Source organism: Trachurus japonicus, chromosome 8 (assembly GCF_045865225.1).
Source record: "Trachurus japonicus isolate A0001 chromosome 8, Traja_1.0".
In the NCBI taxonomy this organism is placed as follows: Eukaryota; Metazoa; Chordata; class Actinopteri; order Carangiformes; family Carangidae; genus Trachurus; species Trachurus japonicus.
Genome location: NC_140914.1, coordinates 7,585,944 through 7,613,192, shown reverse-complemented (window position 1 = coordinate 7,613,192; position 27,249 = coordinate 7,585,944). Strand labels below are relative to the sequence as shown.

The following is a 27,249-nucleotide window of genomic DNA, read 5'->3' as shown; positions in this document are numbered from 1 at the left end:
ACATCATGTCAAATCAAGAAAAGTTACAGGACCTGTGGATGCATTTTCATAACTGCACACACACTTTTCGGATCTAGCCTCTGATTAAGGTAAGACAATGAATATTTAAGATTTCACCTTTCTTCAAAACTTAATTTATATTAGAAATAGCCTGTGTATCTTTGATCTAACTCATGACATTTTTTTTTTATCCTGGAGCTTCATAACCAAAGATCACATAGCCTACAAATCTGAATAATGTTAACGTTAGTGACTAAAAGCTGATGATAGAATATTATTAAGTTGTTGAATTTGTTAACTTACGTAATGGATTTGTGTTGATAGATAAGTGATAGAAACATGATGAGGAGGAGGAGGAGGAGGAGGAGGAGGATGGTGGTGGTGTCTCTAAAAAGTGAATAAACTACAAGGCTGATACATCCTGCATTGCCAGTGTTCAACACATAACTTTATGACCATATAGCAAAATGTCAACATTTTTTCTAACCTCATAATCTGTTATGTTATTATAAACTGTTGCTAAACAAGTCTTACAGAGTAGTTTCATCTTTATCAGGCATGAGAGACATGATTACAGAGAATACTATAATAGCCTATTGTTGTTGATGTGTATGGTATATGTCTAATATCCTTGTTTAAGATTATAATTAAAGTTTCCTTGTTTAAACAGGAGGGAAAAAGGTCTATATAAAATGGTAAATCTATTTGTTTATTAAACTGTCATTTCATTGTCCATTAACACCTGTTTGATGTTTATGCTCTAAATCAGTGGTTCCCAAAGTGAGCACATTGCAGGGGGTACGTAGAAACATTATTTAATTTATCACCAAGATGATAAGCAGATATTCCGTGTCACTTCAGAAGCCCATTAGTGAAATGGTACGTGCGCCACAACTAGTTCCCCCCAGAAGACAACAACCTGTAGCACAGCTTTATATAGTTGTAGTATGCAAAACGGCGCTTCTGGATACATGACTGACAGCGCGCCCCCACAGCGCCCGACGCGCGCACTCGACAGGCAGAGCAGAGCAGAGCAGAGCAGCGTCCAGACCATTTAGACCTGAGTGAGTAGTGTGGTATATTGATGCAGTAGTTACACAGAACTAGACGCACGTAGGGTGAATTTAGCCGTAAGAGTTTAAAACGGCGATATTAACGGCAACACTCCTCTGTCGTCTCCTCTCTTTTTCTCCGCTGTCTGCATGCACGTGTGTGTGTTGTAGAGAGGAGGGAGGGGGGAGGGGTGAGCCCCGCCCCGCCCGTCAGAGGAGAGGAAATGCATTGTAACGAATGTAGCTAATGAAACAATAGCAACACGTTGGAATTGCACAACTCTCAGTTAGCTTTTCAATTAATTAAAAAAAACAAAACATCTGTTATAAGTCATTTTGATTATAATAAAAATAAAATAATGGAACAATAATAAGCTGGGAGGCACTGCTGCTGTATTGAATATGATGTCATATTCAATATTTTCCTGGGTATTGGCATTGAGTTTGAAATTTTAGTATTATGACAATCCTACAACTCTGTGAAGACACATTTGACCACAACAAACACCACAACAGCCAGAAACAACTAAAATGCAGGAGAATAATTGTAAAATGTCTTTGTACAAATTGACGACAGAAATTGAAATGATTTTCGTTTCTTAATCAGTTGTGTTACGTTATGACCACTTTTGGAGAATCATCAACACGTAAGAGGGAGGGGGTTCTTGTGGTATGGCAAACGGCTCAGGGGGTACGCAAGACAAAAAAGTTTGGGAACCACTGTTCTAAAGTAACAATACTCTTACTTGAGTAATATTTTTGGCTACTCTACTCACCTCTGGTAATATCTGATTCATGTTTTCTGCTTAATAACACCACTGACATGATGTTCATTCACCTGTAGAGCGCCAACCAACTCTCAGCACCATCTCTGACCCTAGACCTCCACCTGGTGGCCGCCACACAGTGAGTATCTGTTGATCTAATGACAGTAACACTTTGAAGGGTTGTCTCATCATCATCATCATCATCATCATCATCATCATCATCATCACCATCCTCATCATTATTATCATCATCATCATCACTTTCTCTAGTAACGTCACCAACCGTGTGGGAAACAACAGTGTGATTGTCCAGGAGGCTCTGAGGATGAACCTCCCCCTCCACCTGGTCCAGCGCAGGATTCAGACCCATGGTCAACCTTACACCGACCTGAAGGAGCTGGTCACCGACCTGTTCAACCCCACAGGAGTGGACGAGGAGGTTCCCATGGAGACGGACCAGCTGGAGGAGGCGCTGCAGCTCCGACGCCGTCGTCCTGCTGCTCAGTGATCTGAATGAAAAAATTGTAATTGAAAATATATGAGCTATATATTTGCTAATTCCGGTACATTTATGTTTGGCTTTTTCCTTTCTCTTTTCGTTAAAAAGAGAAAAGAGCTGCTGTTATTAATGTACATTGTCCTTTTTAAATTAATAAATTTAATTAAATTAAACTGCAGCTCATGTCCTGTGTTTGATTGACGATACAGCTCATTTATCACACAGATAAAACACTGTTATATACAGTTGATTGTTTCAGAATAACATAATTCTTCTCACATTTCCTTGTTGAGGTGTAAATAAATGGTAAAGACCTAGTTTTGTTAGTTTGTTCATTCAATCACTCTCATCACGTGTCGGCCTGTCATTGGCTGCTTGTCAAACTACAGGCCACAAGGAATGATGGGAGATGTCGTTTCACAAACAGTTGCCACTTTCCACATTTGACATATTAGACATGAAAGCCAACATAGTGACAGGACCCTCAACTGTCACACTCATAGTTTACACCCTTTCACCAGTACAAACCATGAGCCATGTTAGATTTTAATAAGTTGCTGCTGCAGAGTTGCTCCTGTGGTGGTATTTTTTTTATGAAAGGTAACGTAAGGGTTTAGAAACAACAAGACCTAAGAATATTACGCCACCTTTAAAACCAAGAATGGATTATTTTACTATTTTAATAATCAAAGTATAGGCCTAATCATTTTTGGTTTCTTTACTGATACTGTTTGTCCCGTCATGTGTATTACAATCCACAGTGTGGGAGTCATAAGAAGTAAACACAACATCAGACAGAATCATGGTTGTATGAGGGACACTGCAGGTGTAGAGCACTGTGGAAGGACTTCTTGCAGAAACTCACCGATGCTGGGATGAGCTCACCAACACTACCGTATATAAACTCATATAGGCTATGATCCAGCTGCTTTTCTAACTTTTATCTTTCTTATCTTTTGTTTCTGTAAGCGACTCGGGTTGTTCTTGTTTGCTTTGCTGTTGAAGTGAATTAAAGACAACTCTGCTTCAGATCCATCAAAAAAACCAAAAACAAACTCCCACCATACATTACAACACTGTTAGATTTAAATCAAGGTTCATATTCAATTCGCTCCAATGACTGGCTTACTTTTAAAGTCCCCCGGGTACAAACTGAACTTGGTAAATCTGCATTTTGATATGATGCACCTGCCTCCTGGAACGACCTTCAACTCACACTTAAAATCAATACTCCTCCATCCTAAAATATCATCTCAAACCTCTTTACCACAGTCTGTAACTGTTTCTAAATTTTGAAATGAGTCAGATGTATTTAACTTTTGTAACTGTGTTTTATCCTAACTATATGTGACTTGTGCTGTGCATTGTGTTTTGCTTTAAATATTGCTGTGATCTCGACGACTAAAAATGCAAAAGAACACATTCAAGTCGAAAGACAAACTGCAGCTCATTTCCTGGTAGTTAATTGACGATACGGCTCATTAACATTGTTCATATCACACACTGTCGATAAAACACTGTTACAGCATTTGATTGTTTCAACATAGTTCTTCTCACATTTGCTTGTTGGGGTTTAAATATATGGTATAGGCCGAGTTTTGTTAGTTTGTTCATTCATTCACTCTCATCACGTGTCGGCCTGTCATTGGCTGCTTGTCAAACTCAGACAGTCTATGGTCAAACTACAGCCCACAAGGAATCATGGGAGACGTAGTTTCCAGCATGCCAAACACACACACACACACACACTTGAGAAGGCCTAAACTGTACTGGTTGCTACAGTCTGTAGCAGGTCAAAACCACTTCTACCACTAGAGGGAGGCAGAGCGCAGCCCTATAATGGGCTTCTAGGCATAGACTGTATATAAATGAGCCTCTAGCATGACATTCAATTCATAAAGAATCTCTCTTAAAATAGATTATTCATTCATGAGTTATCAGGTCCTGCAGGAATAAACTCTTGGATTTTCCCCCGATATTGTGTAGCCTATTTAAAAACATTGGACACATTTTCTCATGTGAGGAATAACAGCCTTCCTGTTTGTATTCTTTCCTCTTTTTTTTTTACATTAAGAAGAAGAAATTATAATTTAAGAGGGTTATGTGTCTTTAAAGTGAGAAGAACCAATGTAAAATACAAATGTGTTTCAGTTTTTTGTGGGTGAGTGAGGTTAACTTCAGTAGCTACCGCTAACCACAACACGCTGCCACTTCTCCTTACTGGTAGGCCTATACCTCGTGACTGTGACTGTGACCTCCATTACATCCAGCATATAGCCTATATATTTAACTTGAACAACGTTGTGCGATAACTTGTCAGCACAAAATAAAGACAATGTTTATATATATATATATATATATATAGGAATAAGCCATGGCAAAAAAAGATAAATAGATCCATAAATTCAAGGGAAAAATATGTCAAGGGTTGACCCATCATCATCATCATCATCATCATCATCATCATCATCATCATCATCATCATCATCATCATCATCATCATCATCACTTTCTCTAGTGACATTATCAACCATGTGGGAAAGATGGTTCGCATGGAGACCGACCAGCTCTGTAGCGGGGACAGCTCCTGGACCAACCAGCTGGACGAGGCGCTGCATTCCTAGCTGCCGACATGGGAGTCCTTGATTCATTAGTTTTAGATGTGTGTGTATTACAATCCACAGTGTGGGAGTCATAAGAAGTAAACACAACATCTGACAGAATCAGGGTTGTATGAGGGACACTGCAGGTGCAGAGCACTGTGGAAGGACTTCTTGCAGAAACTCACTGATGCTGGGATGAGCTCACCAACACTACAGTATATAAACTCCAGTCACTTTTCTTTTTAGTTGTTTTGTTGCACTGCATTGCTACATGTAGTCTACTTGCCAGCCCATAGGGCCCCATTGTGAACCCGGAAACGTTGAGTACCCCAAAGTTTTATGTTAGAAATATATAGTATGGGTCCCCAGTATTCAGAAACTGCCGGATGCTAACTTATATATATTGGGCAATTAGCATAACAGACATAATTAGCATAATTGCCTATATGGGCAATATTTCAACAAAATTGACTTGGCTGATCTGGGCAATATTGGAGTGGTTTTAGGGGTTATTGATGATGCTGAATCCATTTCTGACATTTTCAAAATTCAAAATGGCTGTCTAAACCAGAAGTGACCAGATTTTAACCGCCAGTGGGCCGATTTTGATGGATTTCAAAATCTGGTCATCGGTTTAGACAGCCATTTTGAATTTTGAAAATGTCAGAAATGGATTCAGCATCATCAATAACCCCTAAAACCACTCCAATATTGCCCAGATCAGCCAAGTCAATTTTGTTGAAATATTGCCCATATAGGCAATTCTGCTAATTTATGCTAATTGTGTCAATTATGCTAATTGCCCAATATATACCGTATTTCCTCTAATAGAGGCCGAGGCCTTTATTTACTTTAGCTGCCCAGGGGAACCGGCCTGTATTGGAGACCGGCTTATATTTGAGAGAGGCTATTATTTCTTCCTCTGTTTCATGCTGGTGCTCAAATTTGACAGTTACCGTGCTCAGTTTTCATTCTGCCTACAATTAATTATATTTTTTTACACATTACTGTAGCAGGTACCGCAACAGCAGCGATCAGCTGGACAGGATTAGGCTAATAAACGCTGGAGCACAAGTGGTCAGAATGAATGAATATATAGGCTACTCCAAGTGGAGTTGCCGTAGGCAGCTGTCCAAGATGGCGGCCGGTCTGCGCATGCGCAGACCAGTTTTGTCACAGATCGGGTAGCGTCGCAAATCGGGTAGTGACACGCCATGCTGCTAAAGCTCTCTTCGGTCGAGTTGTCAGTGACTGTTTCCTTGAAGCGTGGGTTCATGTGGCACTTCAGATCTAGCTACTGCCATCTGCTGGCACTTGTGGGTTACTGCATCCGTGTTTGGCCGCCTGAGACCAGTGCATCCACAGTGACTGAAATTCAGGTTTTTTCTGTTTGTTTGTTTTTTTCCCATTGACCCGGCCTGTATTTGGGGCCGGCCTTTATTTGTTCGTGTAAACCACGCCCCCGGCCATTATAACAGACCCGGCTATTAAATAGATACCGGCTACTATTAGAGGAAATACGGTATATAAATTAGCATCCGGCAGTTTCTGAATACTTGGGACCCATACTATCTATTTCTAACATAAAACTTTGGGGTACTCAACATTTCCGGGTAGCCTACTCATTGTTGGCAAGTAGACTAATGCATGAAGTTCCTAATATTTATTTTTCTTATCTTTTGTTTCTGTAAGCGACTTGGGTTGTTTCTTGTTTGCTTTGCTGTTGAAGTGAATTAAAGACAACTCTGCTTCAGACCCATCTGTTCCAGCGTTTTGTTTTGAGTTTCTTTTGTTAAAGTGATGAAGAACAGCTCAATGGCCAATTCGATGGAGATTTTTCATCATCAGTCACTCAACTAAATCTTTCACATCATAACGTCATTTATTTTAGAAATATTTATCTATCTTTGATCCATCCCCAACTCTTCCGTAGCCTACACTGTCGCCCATTAAGTTTTTCCTCATCCACGTTTTTACAGTTCTCACTTGGCACAAGTCCGGTCGCTTTTCTGCGGTTTCGCTACGACCAAACAATATGTCTGAATATGTACACTGCAAAAACTCAAAATATTACCAAGAATATTTGTCTTAAATGTCATTTCTAGTCAAAAATTTTTGGCAGTGTTGATTTTGCTGTTGTTTACAAGAGAAGAACTGTACGGATGTTTAGGTGTCACTAAAGCAAAATATAATGGAGCTCTTTTTCTCAAGATTTTGGTGCCAAAATGGCTTTTTGGGCTAAACTAACCTATATTCAACCGCCAATTAGCCTACTCAAGACTGGAACAAGATAGAAACAAACAGTTTTTTTTCCGTTGGAAAGTGGAGACTGTATTCTTCCATTTGATGGGTTGAATGTGTAAATATAGTAGCTACATAATATACTGTATGGTGGGTCTAAAAAGATCAGTCAAAAAGCTGGAAAATGCCTGGCAAGCTGGAGGAAGCTGCTGTGAAAATGGCTGGCAGTCAAAGATGTTCTTTGATTTGATAATAATAGTAAGTTTTACTGAGAAATTCTGTGTATTTTTTATACAAATTATTATATACTGTATTTTGAATAACATTCTTAAATAATGGGCTTTAATCCAAAAGTGCACTTCATGATGGAATACCTGATGTATGTTTTCAAGATTCAAGATTCAAGAATTTTTGTGCAGAGTCCCCCAGGAGTTAAAAAGAGCTAAAAAGTTTAAAAATAATTATTAGAGGAATAAGTCATGGCAAAAAGATTAAGAGATCCATGAATACAAGGGGAAAATATCTCTCTAATATTAATGTGTTCATTCATTCAACAACCAACTGTCAGTGTCTTTGACCCTAGAGCTCCACCTGGTGGCCACCAACTGATCTGACTGATCTAACCTTTAACCTTTGAAGAGTTGTACCATCATCATCATCATCATCATCATCATCATCATCAACAGTGTGATTGTCCAGGAGGCTCTGAGGATGAACCTCCCCCTCCACCTGGTCCAGCGCAGGATTCAGACCCACGATCAACGCTACACCGACCTGAGGGAGCTGCTCACCGACTTGTTCAACCCCACGGAGATGGACAAGAAGGTTCCCATGGAGACGGACCAGCTGGAGGAGGCTGGATGAAGGATGAAGGTAAACTACACTGTAAAAAAAGAAAAATTGTCAATTTTGGGGGGGGGGGGGCTTTTTTTGGCCTGATCAACTAAACTAAATGACGCCCCAAAACCCAAAAGTGTCGATTTTAACTCTGAGTTGCATTCAAGTCTGTAAAATTTACTCAAATGTCAACTTTTCAAAAATGGTCAAAATGTCAGAAATTCTGTCAGAGAGTTATTGTAGAGGTAAATACAGAGTCTGCTTGCTGAAAAACTGCTCCCGACGGAAACACACATCAGCGGTTTTGCATGAATTTCCCTCTAAAACAACTCTGTCTGGTAACGTTCTGTTATTATCTCATAGCGTGGTGAATGTGCAGGTCACAACTTGTCCACCAGAGCGTTGTGGAGTTGTTGGATTGTGTATTTGATGAGTTTGATGAGGGAAACCAAGAAATCCCATGAGCCTCTGTAGCGTAGCTCTGAGCAGCTCGCGGCTCTGCTCCGCCGTTCTAAAAATAGCTTGCACCGACAATTAAAGGTAACGAACCTGGGGCGGAGTTTAGCTCAGTTGGTAGAGCACCCGCCCCATGTGTTGAGGCTATAGTCCTCGCTGCAGGCGGCCCCGGTTCGAGTCCCGCGTCGGACGGCCCTATCCTGCATGTCATTCCCCCCATCTCTGCCTCCCATTTCCTGTCACACTCTCAACTGTCCTATCAAATAAAGGCATGAAAAGCCAAAAAAAAAAAAAAAAAAAAAAAAAAAAAAAAGGTAACGAACCTACTGCTATGACTATAGGGATTATGGCAATGTTCCAATTTGCCAAAAATGTTGAACTATCCCTTTAAAGGATGTCCACGATCAACAGGCCAAACACACACACACACACTCTTTCTCTTTCTCTTATAGGAGAGACACTGCACACAGACAGAGGGGCCACCTCCATAATCACACCACCTCTGTCAGGGCCGTGTAGCCGGTCAAAACCACTTCTGCCACTAGAGGGAGGCAGAGTGCTGCTTCAATGGGCTTTTAGCACTAGACCTTTTAAAGCTGTCTATTGGTCCATTAGTTAGCAGGTTCTGCACATACAAATTCTTTCTTTTTTTGTTTTAGATATTGTGTATTCAAAAACACTGGGAATACTTTCTCAGGTCAGGAATACCAGCCTTTCTGTTTGTGTTCTTCAGTTATTTTAATGAAGAGATGGAAATTATGATTAAAGAGTCTTTGACACATGTAAAGTGAGAGGAATCAATGCAAAATACAGATGTGTTTTGGTTGTGGGAGTCCCACTAGTAATTAATAATAAATAGTGGTGAGTTCAAACTGTGGTGAGTTACAAAAAAAAAAAAACCTTAATCTACTGCACACTATGATGCTTGATAAAAAATAGACCCTGTTCCATTTTTTGGTCCATTGAAAAAAAAAGAAAACAACAACAAGAGCAATCCATAATGTAAAAGAGAGAGAACATGTTGTAACTCCTGACACTCGGTATTCTTCTTACATACATCCATCAGATCATCATTGTGTTGACTGTGTGATAGGCGCCGATTCCGTGGGTGCTCCTGTGCACGAGCACCAGTGGTGGACAGTAACAGAGTAAATTTACTTGAGTACTGTACTTAAGTAGCCTACATATCCAGAGGATTTGTACTTTACTTGAGTATTAGATTTCTTTGGTTCTTATTACTCTTACTTGAATACATTTCCAAGACAAATATTTTTACTTTTACTCGAGTTAATTTCTAGGAAGGCTGAAAAATACTCGTTACTTTCAGGTCTGCTCTTTTTTTTTTTTTTCTACTCTTACTGTGCGTTCACACCAAAAGCGACTGGAGCGACCGCGGCGACCAGCTGCCATTCATTTTCAATGTACACTGGCAACGAGGAGCGACGAGGAGCGACCGGTGGCGGGAGCCGCGACGTGAGCGATGAAAGTTGGGAGAGATTGAACTTTATGCAAATGAGCAGCGGCGCGACCGCGGCGACAGCCAATAGCAGACTGGGATTCCCACAGCCGGAGAGATTGAGAGAGCCTGAATGGACACATCTGCCCCACAGCTTGAAAGTCCCGCCCCTTTGGTCGCTTGGTGCAAGGGCCTGCTAGAGCTGACAAGCGACGCGATAGGAGCGGCCAGAGCGACTACAGGCGATTTAATCGCTTTCGGTGTGAACGCACAGTTACTCTTACTTCTGCTTTAAAGTAAATTTAAAAGCATGTACTTTGGATACTTAAGTACCTTTAAAAGCAAGTACTTTTTTACTCTTACTCGAGTAACATGTCGACTGAGCTACTTTTACTTGTAACGGAGTAAATTTTGACCAGTAGTATTTGTACTCTTACTCAAGTACTGGGGTCGAGTACTCTGTCCATCTCTGCCGAGCACCCGGTTGAGCACCCACTGGGGGGCACGCCACCAGATGCGCACATTACTCACACTCACCGGCCCCTCAGTCTCATCCAACCATACCCTACCTGCCCGTACCAGACACATTCACAGTCAGTCAGAAATAACAGAACTTAAACGTCAAGAACATTACTCCCCCCCCCCCCCCGCGCACCCACGGGCAAAAACATAAATCGGCGCCCACAGCAACAGCAACAGCAAACAAAGGATCGCAAGCTCAATGTTCCTAAAAAAAAACACCACACAGCCTTTCTTCTGGGGGCAGCTGGTCAAGATTCGGAGCTTGTTAAGCGAAGTTGCAGGAGCAGGAGAACACACCAATCACAGCCCTCCCACCCTCTCAGTTTGTGTTCTCTCTCTCTCCCCTCTCCTTTAGGACACTAGGGGTTCACCGATACCCGGGCGCCACGACGGACCTCCAAACCTCCCCACACCGCATACAATATCATTCCATTCATGTAATTCATTCACATCATTGTTCAATAAATCTTCTAAACGTAGCTGATTGATTGTGTGATCCTTGCTCGTGAACAAGCTTATCAAGATTATTGGAAAACACTGGCGTAGCCACGGGTGTGCCACTGCCACCCACAGAGGAAGCTGGCACACCCAAAAATTTGATGCATTTTTTGTTTTTGTTATAGTCTATACTAACATGTTATCGATCAGTCAATACATTTGTAAAAATTGCCGGCAGGTGATGCGTTGCGACACCTGCACCGGCTCGCGGAGAAACTGGACTAATGGAATAATTAACGAGTTCAAGGCCAAGCCACGCCGTCTTGCCCTTTAAATTGAGAGCTGCGCAGTGCACACAGGAAAGCAGCGATATCGTTGTCCTCTTCTGCTTTGCGATATAAAACCATCAGGCCAAGCTGTTACATAATCATATGTGATGAATGATAAGCCCAGTAGTTGTGTTCAGATGGTTAAATAGTGTAATGGTAAATTTGAATATTCCTTTGTTTTAATCCCTTGTGACGTCCCTACCCCCTGCTTTCCCTCCAAGGTATCAGATCTTCTTTTGTTTGTTACCCATTTGTGTATTCTAATGTCTAGACCTCTTAACATGTAACCCTGCAGGATGCCCCAGGTGTGAAAATACACCCTTGGGGGTCGGTGCCAATACCTGCAGCAGACAAAGGGGTTTGGCATAACTGAGGGGGCGTTTCCTCAGGTATAATTGTTTCGGTCTCCCCATTGTCTTTGTCTTTTCATTACCATCACCCACTTGGGTTTGAACTGACCTTTCCTTGCAAGGAAATAAAATCATGATGGCCGGCAAGTCTCTATTTCACTTTTCACCAGCAGCAGCAACAGAAAATTTCCACAACAATTTGGGGGCTCGTCCGGGATTCCTCGTGCAATCGTCTGGGATGAACGTAGGGGTGTGTATTGGCAAGGACCTCACGATACGATACGTATCACGATACTTGGGTCACGATACGATATATTGCGATATATTGCGATATCCAAATTTTGTGATATATTGCGATATTACATAGTTCGCTGAAAACTAACAATGTATCATGCATCTTTAAATCCGAGTTGTAAGCCGATATTAACATCAAATGATAGTAATTCATCACCTAGCCTAATGAAAACTTTGTTAACATCTGTGTTTTCTAATAAGATAAACTTCTCAGTCTGTTTACCTCACTTCAATCATTGATGCAAAATGGGCAAATATATGCATCTGACAAACTGAACTGTTTCCATAGCCTACTAGTTCAAATTAATGAAATACAAACATGTAGACTGCTGCACTACTAGACTACAAGTAAAAATAAATTAAATATGTAGTTTTACATTTAAATAAAAATGTTAAATTGAAAATGAAATATAACCATAGTATCTGAGACTGACAAACTGTAGCCTATATTTAATGAAATTTAATGAAAAAACATCTGATACAGGATACAGATCCTCTACATCAGACTCAAAATAATAACAACATACAGAAATTAAACACAAATATACCAACCCATACATATAACAGAATAATCCAATATTATTCTTTACACTCTGGTGCTACCACGTCCTGTCTGGCAATAAAGGCTGCAGTCACACAGACTGCAGTCACACACAGACACTGGCAGTGAGAGACACTCGTCCGTCACACAAACACAACAAACAGCTGTGGATTTTCCCGTGTGCTGAGCAGTGAGCGGAACCTACCACGGCATCTTGCACCACAACACCAGCTCCCGTTAGCTTAGCGGCTAGCGGAGCCTGTCGGCTCTACAGTCTATGGTCAGCTCTGTAGCATTAGCTCCTCCAGCTGGGCTGCAGCGCTCGCGGTGCTCCGGTTCTACCTGGTTTCCGTGACAACGTGAACACAGCGGCTCCTCCGCTACGCTGAGAAGCTGTGAACAGTCTGCAGTAATCCGTGTTGTTGACGAGGGAGCGGACGTTTGGTGGCATGAGTTCAGGCGCTGTTAGCGTGTGTGAATTAGCATGTAGCCCGGCACAGACGCCGCCTGGCTTGCCCCGTCTAGGTGATCTGACAAGCCGCCTGAGGTGACGCCTCGGCGGGGTTGCACCAGGTGCAGCCCCGGTCTCTCCTGGTCCTTCACGGCGTAGAAAGCCGAGCTCGTCTAGCACACTTCACCGGTGTTTGTTGTGACGGGAAGCTTTGCTACGGATGAGTAACTGTCGGTGTCGGTCGCACTGTGGCACATTCTACGCTTTATAAAACATGTGCATTATGTTTGATTTAAACAATGATGGGGCTTTCCTGATCTCTTTCTCTGATGCCGCCAACAACACCATCTACTGGGCTGAACAAGCAACTACAACTATAGTACCAAAACATTAAATTCACTTTTTTTTTTCACCTCAATTTATATAATAAAAGATCGATACTTGGCGTCCGTGTATCGATACAGTATCGTCGTTCAAAATATCGCGATATTGTGCTGTATCGATATTTTCTTACACCCCTAGATGAACGGCGGACAGCGACAGGCCAAAGAAAAGTTTTCCAGCCTCCAAACCTCAAATCTCTTCAAAAGAGTGGAGGGCTGCTACTGTCGTCCCGGATCGTTGCTGCTGGAATTCCGCAAACTAAGTCAGGGAAATTTATCTGGTGAGCACTGAAATATTGTAGAAAAAGAGAGGATTGCCCGCACACTCTTGCAGGAGGTCACAGTGATTTATTCAGCACAAACGTTTTCGACCATGTGTGGTCTTCATCAGGTGCCAACAGAACAAAGGAACACTCACGCCCATATATAGGTTCACAGGTGTATGGGTGTGAGGTCTAATTAGGTGAGGAGGGGCGAGCCTGAAGGCAAGGGGCACATCCTTAAGCTTACAATATTGAATTATACACTTTTTAAATATATGGTTTTAAATATACAGTTTTTAAATATAGAAAATCTTTTAAATATAGAAAACATCATACACTTATCATTAAACAAATGGGCCCAGAAAAACACAAATATAATCAGTGGGAACCCATTTGTAATCCAAAGGTTTTTTCATCCTATAGCAGTGAAACAATAATCAAATATTTCATCATCATGAGAAAAAAAAGTAAGTAAACAACATGTATATAATCCAAAATGGATACCAATGCATAGACAACCAACATTACATATATAAAGGATCAACAAAGTTACAAAACAAGTCTTAATAAATCATTAAAGTTACAAAGTTATTAATAAATCGTTAAAGTTACAGAGCAAGTGTTAAAAACGACTTTTAAGGGGACTAAAGAAAATGCTTAATATCATACTCCTGGTTTAGGCCTCTGGGGGTTAGTGTTTGGAGGGTGAAGATATGGAAGCTCTCTCTTTTCAATAGGAGACTATTGTGGTCTCCACCTCTTCTAGGGGGTTTAACGTGCTCGATGCCAATGTATCTCAGGGAAGAAATTGGGTGATTAGCTTCCCTGAAGTGCACCGCCACCGGGCTACGTAAATCCTGTGTTCTGATTGCACTCCTGTGCTCAGCAATTCTTGTTTTTAATGCCCTTTGGGTTTTCCCGACGTAGGCCAGGCCGCAGGGACATTTGATTAAATAAATAACATTTTTAGTAGAGCATGTGATAGTGCCCTTGATTTTCATTGCTTTTCCTGAAATGGGATGATTAAAACTTGTGCATTTATAGGTGAAGTTGCACTGTGTGCATGAACCACACCTATAATTGCCAAAGGGCACATCTAAGAATGTAGTATTTTGGATGGGTTTTAGGTCCGATTGAACCAGCATGTCTCTAAGATTTTTTGAGCGTTTAAATACTACCTGTGGAGGATCCTTAAACTCTTTTTTGAGGAGTGGGTCAGAACCCAGGATATGCCAGTGCTTTCTAATAATTTCTTGAAAGTCTTTACCAAGAGGAGAATACCTAAGAAAACATTTTGGAACATGGTCTTTTTTAGGTTTTTCCTTCTTTATTAAGCACTCCTCCTGTGTTTTTTGATCATACCTTTCTCTTGCAGCATGGACCCAATGTTCCTTATAGTGTCTGTCTTGAAACCGTTGTTCAAGTTCATTTGCTTGTTCTTTGTAATCTGCATCTTTAGTACATATTCTTCGAATACGGCTGAATTGACTGATGGGAAGGCCTTTCTTCAGGTGGGTGGGGTGGAATGACTGGCCATGTAAAAAGGAACATTTATCAGTGTCCTTCCTATAGAGATCTGTTACCAGTGTTCCACCTTCACGTTTAATAAGAATATCCAAAAAGTTGATTTTGTGTTCATCATGGCTCATAGTGAATTTCAAGTGCTCATGACAACCATTGAGATACTCAAAGAAATGCAATAGGGTGCAATTGGGTCCATGCTGCAAGAGAAAGGTATGATCAAAAAACACAGGAGGAGTGCTTAATAAAGACAGAAAAACCTAAAAAAGACCATGTTCCAAAATGTTTTCTTAGGTATTCTCCTCTTGGTAAAGACTTTCAAGAAATTATTAGAAAGCACTGGCATATCCTGGGTTCTGACCCACTCCTCAAAAAAGAGTTTAAGGATCCTCCACAGGTAGTATTTAAACGCTCAAAAAATCTTAGAGACATGCTGGTTCAATCGGACCTAAAACCCATCCAAAATACTACATTCTTAGATGTGCCCTTTGGCAATTATAGGTGTGGTTCATGCACACAGTGCAACTTCACCTATAAATGCACAAGTTTTAATCATCCCATTTCAGGAAAAGCAATGAAAATCAAGGGCACTATCACATGCTCTACTAAAAATGTTATTTATTTAATCAAATGTCCCTGCGGCCTGGCCTACGTCGGGAAAACCCAAAGGGCATTAAAAACAAGAATTGCTGAGCACAGGAGTGCAATCAGAACACAGGATTTACGTAGCCCGGTGGCGGTGCACTTCAGGGAAGCTAATCACCCAATTTCTTCCCTGAGATACATTGGCATCGAGCACGTTAAACCCCCTAGAAGAGGTGGAGACCACAATAGTCTCCTATTGAAAAGAGAGAGCTTCCATATCTTCACCCTCCAAACACTAACCCCCAGAGGCCTAAACCAGGAGTATGATATTAAGCATTTTCTTTAGTCCCCTTAAAAGTCGTTTTTAACACTTGCTCTGTAACTTTAACGATTTATTAATAACTTTGTAACTTTAATGATTTATTAAGACTTGTTTTGTAACTTTGTTGATCCTTTATATATGTAATGTTGGTTGTCTATGCATTGGTATCCATTTTGGATTATATACATGTTGTTTACTTACTTTTTTCTCTCATGATGATGAAATATTTGATTATTGTTTCACTGCTATAGGATGAAAAAACCTTTGGATTACAAATGGGTTCCCACTGATTATATTTGTGTTTTTCTGGGCCCATTTGTTTAATGATAAGTGTATGATGTTTTCTATATTTAAAAGATTTTCTATATTTAAAAAGTGTATATTTAAAACCATATATTTAAAAAGTGTATCATTCAATATTGTAAGCTTAAGGATGTGCCCCTTGCCTTCAGGCTCGCCCCTCCTCACCTAATTGGACCTCACACCCATACACCTGTGAACCTATATATGGGCGTGAGTGTTCCTTTGTTCTGTTGGCACCTGATGAAGACCACACATGGTCGAAAACGTTTGTGCTGAATAAATCACTGTGACCTCCTGCAAGAGTGTGCGGGCAATCCTCTCTTTTTCTACAATATTTCAGTGCTATCATTGTCACCAACATGGACATTGGGTACGTAACTGTCCCACAAGAACATCATCAACTCCAGCAAACAAACATAGACTGAGGATGGGGGTGGTCGGAGGGGAATGGATCCTTGCTGACAAGCTTAACCAACCTGTGAAATCTGAGAAAGGTACTGCACCACATTCACACACACACACACACACACACACACACACACACACACACACACACACACACACACCACTTCTTTCTGTCAGCAAAAAAAAAGGAAGTGAAAAATTCTTCCAACAACTTTTGTAAGAAAGATAGAATACTGTACAGTAACAGTTACAACACAATACAAAACAATTACAGTACATTTGTTTTAATGTAAACACAACAAAATTGAAAACAGGATTTATTCCTGGGAGAAGTAAAAAAAAAAAAAAAAAAGGTATATTTTTGTTTTGAGGAAGTTATGGCTCATTCTGTGTGGATCTTGCCACCTCATTCCTCAGAGACAGAATTCTCTCTGGCTAAATAGGGGAAATGTGACAAATGCAACTTGACCAAATTGTGCACAAGTATTTCCGGTCCATTTCCAATTACCAGATGTGTTTGTAAATACATGTGTCTGTGATAACAAGGTATTTGAGCGGGTCGTCCAAGCGGGTCGTCCAATGATCAGAGGGTTGGCGGTTCGAATCCCGCTCCGGTTGCTGCCGTAGTGTCCTTGGGCAAGACACCTTACCCACCTTGCTCCTGATGGGTCGTGGTTCGCGCCTTGCATGGCAGCTACCACCATCAGTGTGTGAATGTGTGAGTGAATGGGTGAATGTGATGTACTGTAAAGCGCTTTGGGTATCGTTCAGGTATAGTAAAGCGCTATATAAATACAGACCATTTACCATTTACCATTTACCATTTCAATTTTGAGTGACGTGTCTAATCTAGGAAACTGTGTGTAATGTTCTGCAAAAAAGTGTGTTGAAGAATTGCAAGCAAAGTGTAAAGCAGAAAATGTTTAAGGTATTGTCACTGTGATATGTATATTGTCAAATATGTCAAGTGTCTACAGGCACTAACATTCAAATATGTATATTTGACAATAGTGAATGGCAGCTACTGTAAATGCTGATTATGTTCTCTCTTTACTATAGGATTATGATCATGTGGGTATTATAGAGAAATGTGTGTCAGGAGAATTTGAACATGTCAGAACCTATGGATCCTGGTAAATGGATTTCTCATTCAATAGACAGATTTCTTATGTAGGCTACAAAGATGTGCACGCGCAACCAGAGCACAAAATACTGCGTCAGAGTGAACTGATATTGTTTGTAAGTTCTCCTTCCCTCCCTCCTACATCCTAATTCAGAAACAACACTTGCTGACTGTCCTGTAACTTGCATTTAAGACAACAGATAGAGGAAGTTCAGATTGCCGTTTACCAGCCTATAGGGTAAGAATCAGAGGAACTTCCTGCATGTGTCCTGCATGACAGATGAAAATGATCACAGAAAAGTTGCACATGACCTGAAGGTGCATGTTCATAACGACTCTGACACTGCTCTGATCTAGCTCCTGAGTAAGGTAAGACAATGAATGTTAAAGATTTCAATTTTTAATATTCAGATTCATAACTTCATTTATATTAGAAATATCTATTGTAGGAGCCGTATGTAAGTCTGTGTGTGTTTGGTTTGTGGTTGTGAACACTGCATTGGTGCGTGGGTAGGGGTGTGTCACTGTGGGCGTGTGATCCGTGGTTACTTGTGATTGCACTCACCTGGTCCCATCAGTTGGCGTTTGAACATGGCGTGGGATGAGCCACGGGGGTGAAATTTTCTGTTGAGCGCTGCGCTATCACATCACATTGTGCTTCCCTTATTAACCTTGCGCGGACGTTTGTAAGCAGTTGGAGCTTCTGTGTTGCCATGATATGGAAATAAAGGTGCTTTGAGAGCAAGAGTAAAGCGAAGTGTGCGCGTCAACAATTTCTCCCGTGTTCAGCCCACCGCGGCTGATTGTTTTTATTGGTTTTATTGGTTTAGCCGTAATATCTATTTGATCCATCTTGTATGACATGTTTCTTCTTTTTTTCATAACCAAAGATCACATTTAAATCTGAAGAATGTTTTGAAGAATTTGAATTTTAACTTTAGTGACTGTAAAAGCTGATGATAGAGTATTATTAAAGGAATAGTATCATTTTTTTTAAAGTGGGGTTGTATGATCTACAAATAGCCCCTAAGTACTTTAAAGCAGTACTAAAGAACTTTCCGTTTTGGTTGAGTTTGGCGGTGCCGGTGGACCAAAGCGGTAGTGTTTTGTCTGAAGGAAGACTCCATTTCCCATGAATATGGAGGTTATTTTCTATCATAAATCAAGAGCATATTATGTTGATTTGAGAGCATTACTTTTTGATTTGACGTTCAGAAAACTCTGCTCTCATATTCAAATTTACTCTGCTCGCGCTCAAACTATGTGCTCGATGTTTAAACCTGTGCTCTCGGATTCAAAGTTGCCCTGCTCGTGCTCAAACTTTGCTTTCGCATTCAAGTTTGCCCTGCTCGTGCTCAAACTGTGTGCTCGCACTTGGTCACAGCTGCCTGCGCAGAGTGTTTCCTCTTGCGCGGAGGAAAGTCCTGCTCTCGGATCTCTGCTCTGCTCACGGATTTTCTGTCAACTGTCAACCAATAGAAGACCGGCTACTGTTGACCAATCAGATCATCCCTACTTCTATGCTTCTTTGTGGGTGCGTTCACTGTAATTCAAGGAGCGTCACATACGGGCGGGCACTCTTTCTACCGGGTTTATCTATTTCCGCCCCACAGGCTGTTAAATGTGGCGGCTCCCTTTATGTTTTGACAACTTTTGGAATAAAATATCAGTTAATTAATACACGAGCGCCCGTGCTTTTCATTACAATAGGTAGCTATATAAACATAAACTAGCAGTAGTAGCGGATGGGTGCCTTATGTAGGGTGAATTCAGGTATATTGGGACAATTTTTGTAAATTCATTTTCTGAGCCATTTTTTGTCATCAAGATTAATAAATAACCCAACAAATGAGATATATCTGGATTCCTCTACGTGTCTGCGTTCTTTATGTGAAACAATTATGTGCTAAAATTCTTTTGTGAGAGCACAGCACTCTATTTTAAAGGTTTTGACACAAAACTATTTTTTCGCAACTTGTTTGGTAAATTGGGACAGTAGGTTTGGTAATTTGGGACACAGGCTTGTGCAATGGGATATTGCATGGAGCTCCAATTACATTAAAAAAGACATGAATAGATTGCTTATTTATGTATATTAGGCCTATAGCCTATTATTTTTATGTTGTGTATTGTTTATAATCTCGTGATTTGTAACCAAATCAACCAAATATACGAATTATTTCAACATACAGCAGATTTAATAGCCTAAAACATATTGTGAGCAGACTATTGACCTCAGGAGAAGCAAGCATGTTTTTAAAAATACATTTATTTTTATATTTTGTTAAATATAAATATATAAAATAAAGATAACTCATGACATAATAAGAGATAAAACAATCTGACCTATTTTTGAACGTCACTTCACCTATTCCACATTAACCGCTGATTTGATATTCTGAAATGTACAAAGGTACTTGTTTTCCCTATATGTGTAAGAATTTCTCACTTTTAAGCATGTAAGATATGACTACACTATTGAAATATTTCAATATAAACCCAGAAACACTGTCCCAAATAACCTGAACATGCTGTCCCAAATTACCATACCACTATTGGTAATTTGGGACAGCAAGAAAATGTCCAAATTAAGAAAATGTAAACATCCTCACAAACCAATGTTTGTTTATTTTAGTACACCAATGCATCACACATCTTAATATAACTTTCATACCTACAGTAAATTAGTCATACAAATGTAATAGCCTTATATTAAATTCCAACAAAAGCACATGCCATTTTGCTGACCTCCTGATATTTGGGGTCAGCGTCCTGTTTGATGCTGACCCCGCCCCCCTGTGTGATGTCACCCAAAATATTTAATGTGACTTTTAATGTAGACATCCAAAGGAATGTATCAGCACCTTTAACTTTGCCATCGCCCATTCAAGGCAAGTGGAAGCAGTGTTTTTCCTTATCTGTCCCAAATTACCTGATGTCCCAATATACCTGAATTCACCCTATGTTTTTTTTTTTTATCCACGTTCATCGGTATATATGTTTTATAGTCTAAATGCCAAAAGTCACTTGTAAGTCCTGTGATGGTACAGTGGTTAAGGCAGATGACAGTAGCTCTTTTTGTTGATCATGGGACCGCTGGTTCGAATCCCGGCCCTGCCGGCACCCTCATGTTATGCTATTTGATTTTTATGATTTTTTTTTTTTCATTGAAACGCTTAACAAGAGATGGTGGGTTACCGTTTTAATTTTCATTTCATCATGTTTTTAATCACGCATGGTAACCCACCATCTCTTGTTAAGCATTTCAATGAAAAAAAAAAAATCATAAAAATCAAATAGCATAACATGAGGGTGCCGGCAGGGCCGGGATTCGAACCAACGGTCCCATGATCAACAAAAAGAGCTACTGTCATCTGCCTTAACCACTGTTCCATCACAGGACTTACAAGTGACTTTGGTATTTAGACTATAAAACATATATACCGATGAACGTGGATAAAAAAAAAAACATACATAAGGCACCCATCCGCTACTACTGCTAGTTTATGTTTATATAGCTACCTATTGTAATGAAAAGCACGGGCGCTCGTGTATTAATTAACTGATATTTTATTCCAAAAGTTGTCAAAACATAAAGGGAGCCGCCACATTTAACAGCCTGTGGGGCGGAAATAGATAAACCCGGTAGAAAGAGTGCCCGCCCGTATGTGACGCTCCTTGAATTACAGTGAACGCACCCACAAAGAAGCATAGAAGTAGGGATGATCTGATTGGTCAACAGTAGCCGGTCTTCTATTGGTTGACAGTTGACAGAAACTCCGTGAGCAGAGCAGAGATCCGAGAGCAGGACTTTCCTCCGCGCAAGAGGAAACACTCTGCGCAGGCAGCTGTGACCAAGTGCGAGCACACAGTTTGAGCACGAGCAGGGCAAACTTGAATGCGAAAGCAAAGTTTGAGCACGAGCAGGGCAACTTTGAATCCGAGAGCACAGGTTTAAACATCGAGCACATAGTTTGAGCGCGAGCAGAGTAAATTTGAATATGAGAGCAGAGTTTTCTGAACGTCAAATCAAAAAGTAATGCTCTCAAATCAACATAATATGCTCTTGATTTATGATAGAAAATAACCTCCATACATGAACACTAGCGTGAAGCCCTGTAAATATCCTGCATTAAAATTAACAGAAGACATCAAAACTAAGTTTCTGTTTCCAGTGGATCATTTCAAAGTGAAAACACAAACATAATCCATTGCTAAAGTGCCGTTTTGCCTGTTCCCTCCTTGTTGTGACTCGCAAAAGTGAAAGTGAAACTTAAGTGAGAGCAGGGTTCCTACCATGCTCCTCAAAGCTGCTTAGTGCCAGAGAAAGAGATACAGACCCCCTCAGACCACGATAGAGGTGTCATTCAACTTGTTATAAGTCGATGTATCATCTCAAAAGTTATGAAAATATTTCATGAAGGTTGAAAAGTTACTTAGTGCTGGTTTAATTGCAGTAGAAGACTCTCTGCACTCCTCCCGTTAGCAACGCCAGCCCATAATAGCCCTGCCCAGAGATTTACAGCATACATTGTTTTGAATGGACCCAAAGAAACGAAAATAGGCCGTTTCTTTGGGTCTGTTCACAACAATGTATGTGGAGCCTTTTTCCTGTTTAAAATTCATTAGGCCCTGTTAGGTGTAACCTAACACACAGACACAGACACAGACACAGACACAGACACACACAGACACACACACACACACACACACACACACACACACACGCCTGTAAAAAGTCCCACTGCTGTTATACTGTATATCAGCACTCATGGTCGGAGTTGTATAATGCTTAATTGGTGTAGGGCTGTAGCTAGGCTATAAAGTGAACGTTTGGCTGTATGAAAGTAACATCCATGGAAAGTAAGCAGCACGCTACTTTTATTTTGTGTGTGATGGGGACCTCTGCTGGTGACGTTCGCAGGGTAAAACTTTCCCACAATATGCATTCAGCTAAAAATAACCTACTTGTTAGGGCGACTGGATGGAACAATTAATGGCTAATAGGGCCGGACGCGCTTCAACAATAAAAACTGAGCTCCAGAGGAATGTCGATAAGCTAAAACATAGCAGGTCACAGGTGAAGAATAGCTGATTTTACTACGCTTGGTGACGTATCATCCCCCCCCCCCACACACACACACACACACACACAAAACACTAGTACATGGCATCTACAACTATAGTTCACTGAAATAAATGTAGGCTATGAGCATAATCTGTAAAAATAAAAATAAAAATGAGTGTATAAAGAAAACGGTAGTCTGGATGAAAATAAGCATGCTTTTATTTTGAAGTTATTACGTGTCACTTCCGCTTCCGTTCTGCCCGCCGTTATATTGATAAACATGAAACGAAAAACGAACAAATGAATTTACAAAAACCAAATTCGGGCCGTTATTTGACTGTGGTTTTCTCGTTTTTCGTTTTTGATTCAGAAAACCAAAAACGGAAAAACGACTCTGTTTTTTCATTTATTGGTTTTTGTTTGAAAAGTAAAAAAGTAAAAAACCACGGTATTTCCGTTTTCCCGTTTTTTTATTAAAACGGAATATCAAACTGACAAAAGGTACACGGACCCAGGTCATTTCATTTATTTAATTTATTATCATTTTTATTTGTTAAATGTTATTCTTGAAAGGCCACAGGCAGGCTTTCACACACGTAGCTGCTCAGCCACATAAAACAATATAATTTATATTATAATAGTGCAGTGACCTTGAGGACTTAAACACTTAAGAAAACACATGAATGTGCAGCAATTTCAGAAAACAACTTCTTCAATTTGGCAACATATGCACAGAAAAAACTCTCAACACAGCACAAGTGGTTTTGTGGACACAAAATGTCCTGTAGACTGAATGTGCGCTGAATGTGCGCTTTTGACTTGCAAATCGCGGAGGTCTTGCAGTAAACAGTCACGTGAACAGCAAGTAAAGAAATAACATCACTATAAGATTTTTTCATGTTAGACAATTTGCTCAGACGTTTTCGGAGAAGTGTAAAGCCACCTGTGGGAGCAGCAACTGAGAGCAGCGGCCAGTCTCCTGAGCTGATCGGCCGGTCAACCTGCGTCGTCATCCCCGGGGGATAAAACGAGCCGAGTAACTTATCCGCAGGTTTTTCGGCAGCTGGTTACATTCTTTTTAGAAGATAAATGTTGGTCTCGTTGATGAAATCTAACAACTGTGCCGGCCACATTTGTTTGTTTAAATGACAAGTGAAACTTCAGGTGTGTATTGGACAGAAGAGCAGCGCTGCCTTGGGGCCTTGTAGCCTAAGTACAGAAATCACCACATTACATCTATAAATAAATGTTTTACAATGAACCGATCAGTCTACATTAAATATTATTTTACTAAGTGACATAACATGGTTACAGTACACGGCAAAAATGAATGTATGGGAAACACTGATATACTGCCACAATGCATAGGATTATATACATTTGAATGAATCTGTAGAAGATGACACAAAGATAGCAAAATTTAACTTACTAAACACTTGAATTTGCTGCTTCTCAATGTGAAACCATGTTTGATCTGGCGACATCTGCTGGCCACTCTGTGCAAATGCAAAGAAAATCAAAAAGTTATTTCAAAATCTCACAAACTGGTCGATGCTTTGTCTTACAGAAAGGAGCTACAAGAGGCTTTGTGCCGCTACATTGCTGATACCTTCAGCTACATCGACTCAGTGAGAGGTTTCTGTGAGAATATCTCTGAGTGGGTGGGCATGAGGGAGACAGAAGGGAAAATCATGATGGACATTAAAAACAGCGCTGCCAACATCGACCTGAATATTGTTCATGTTACCAAGTCAGATGACAAAGGCAAGGCTGTTGCGGAATACACGAAGAGCAAGTTGAATGCACTGACTGCAGACAGTAGACATGCAGAGCTCACGGAGGAACTTGCTGCTGTGTTGAAGGACACTCTGAGAGGCCTGGAGGAGCTGGACCGCTTCCTGGATGCAGTGGAGAAGCTGGCGGTCACTTCACATCAAATGTTCGTGGAGAACCAGGTGTTACACCTGACTGGCATCAAGTTTGAATATGTGCAGATGATCATAACTGGCATCAAGTTTGAACATGTGCAGAAGATCATCGCTGCTGCACGAATGATCTGCCCTCTCCTCCTCAGTTTTAAAAGAGATGCAAAAGCCTTCTTCCTTCCCAATCTTCAGAATGTGGAGCTGCTGTCGAATCAGTTGGACATATACATAGAGACCACCCAGATAATCTGCAAGGGATTAACAGAGAGGTAAACAGACAATTTTTGAACAAGATGAAAGACAGTATGGTGATGTGAAGTAAGTCAACAGTAAATCTAAATCTCTTTAACAGCTTCTTTGGTGACTTTTGCCTTGAGATGAATGTGGAAACTCAAGTTGACTTCGATAACGTGTCTGTAAACAACATACCAAGGATGCTTGGTCACATCGAACACCTCCATGAAATCAGGTGAGTTGCCTTGTGTGTATCTTTTTATCATTTGTCTGTGTGTTTTTAGGGCTGACTGACAACTGCAAATCATCCAACGAGGACCCTATTGAAATTGTACTGTTTTGATTTAACCACCAATTTGGCCCCTTTCCCAAACTGCAAAATGCGATTACATGCTGTCATTCCGACATCCCACCACTCCGACATACTGTACCACTATTCCAAAATGCCATCGTCCCACCATTCCGACAAGGCTTTCAATCTAAGGAAATGTGCGTTACTCAACAGGTGACTCCCTCCTCTGGACTTGATCTGGACTCTCTCTATCTATCTGGCCTGTATAGCCTCTACCTGGTCTTTTTACTAAACTTAACCAACTCCTTTCTCCATTGCCTAAACCCAACCAGTGCAAAATCTTTTGGGGAAAAACAATACGCTATTAAAGGAATTGTCAGAAAGGCGGGATGTTTAAAAATAGAAAAATAAATACCGTAATTCCGACCATAGGAGGCAAGAATTGTCGGATTGATGGGGCATTTGATTAAGTGTTGCCATTTAGACATAGAGGCCTACTGTATGTGGGACTGGTCGGATGTCGGAATGGCGGTTGCCCACTGCAAAATGCATGAAATTTTGCACATTTAAATCTTTGAGAAATGTATAAAGTAGCCTATATTTCTCTGAACAAACTATAGTCTATAATTATTATCACTTTTGAGAAATTAAAGTAACATTCAGAAGGCTGACTTAGTTTCCTCTTTATCTTTTCATCAGGATGAACCAACACTTCCGGACTGTTTTCCTGTTTCAGGTAAACTGTTCGGAAGGACAGTTTTCTGGCTTCATCAATGAGTTTAAGGAGCAACAGCCCCGGATGCTTCAGTGTCTGAAGGAGCTGGAGGAGTGTGCTGTTCAGCTTTACAGGATGAATCTGGGGTCAAAGATCTCCAGTGTGACAGGAAGATCAGTGAGGGCAGTAGGGAGTGTGCTTTCCATTATTGGTTTGGCGTTAATTCCTATAACAGCAGAAGTGTCTCTGGGTCTGACCATGACCGGTTTAGGACTTGGGATCACCAGTGGAGTCAACAGTGTTGTCACCACAGCCACAGGGATCGGGGTGAAAGTTACACAGCAAAAGAAAGCCAATGAAGCCTTCAAGGTCTTAGTGGAGAATGTGCAGGCTGTCCAGGCTCATCTAGGGGAGGTGATCGGTCAAGCCGTCAAAATGGAAGCAAGTGATATGGATGTATTTCAGGATGCATGCAGGATTTTATCTAGCGGTCGTAGAATTAGAAAAAACATTCATTCACTTATTCATGGTGCCTCTAAGTTTAGGTTGTTGCCAAAAAGACAGGTGTTTGAGGGTGTGCAGGGGCCAGCTGAAGAGGCAGCAGCCGAAGATGCTCTCTGTGCTGTCTCCGAGTCGGTCGGGGTGGGCGCCATCGCTTTAAATGCTCTTTCCCTGGGCATGGATATCATCTCCATCTGTAAAGACAGCATCAGTCTGGCCAAAGGCAGCGAGACCAAAGTCTCACAGTTCATCAGAGCCAGATCTGCTCTCTTGAGCTCAGAGATAGATTCATGGCAGAAGATTAACGACTCTCTGCGTAAGGACCTTCAGTCGTCAAAGAGAAACAAAGCTCTCCTGGAGAGGCCATTTTATCCAGAGCTGGATATGATGGAAGAAGAAGACGCAGAAGAGAAAATTGCAGCTGATGAGGTGGATGAGAAAGTGCCAGAAACAAAGCCTTGTGTTATACAGTAGTGCTTTAGCAGGTTCTGGGACTATGATCAGGTGTCAGATCCATTATGTCTGATCCATATTCATTTCTGTGTGTGATTGATGCCTATCTTTTAACTGCATGCTGATTAGCCACATTTATCCTGATTTTAAACCAGGTTCATGAAAACACTTGGACGTCCATGTTTTATCAGGACCATGCATTTTTCAAATCTCACTTTACCTGAAAATGAGGGCAATTTTTTCAACCACAACAAACACCCAAAAAACAATCAAATATCTATGGTACATGACTCGAATCCTTATGACACACTACTGAACCC

The 27,249-nt window shown here is 40.8% G+C and overlaps 1 protein-coding gene across 1 annotated transcript; it reads left to right on the top strand.

Moving 5' to 3' along the window:
* The first annotated feature begins 16,572 nt into the window (after positions 1–16,572).
* On the top strand, positions 16,573–26,950 carry LOC146982514 (uncharacterized). The gene is made up of 4 exons (XM_085785529.1): positions 16,573–16,583; positions 24,377–25,003; positions 25,087–25,203; positions 25,960–26,950. Exons 1-4 carry the CDS (start codon positions 16,573–16,575, stop codon positions 26,948–26,950), a joined length of 1,746 nt encoding a protein of 581 aa, XP_085641655.1.
* The last annotated feature ends 299 nt before the right edge of the window (positions 26,951–27,249 follow it).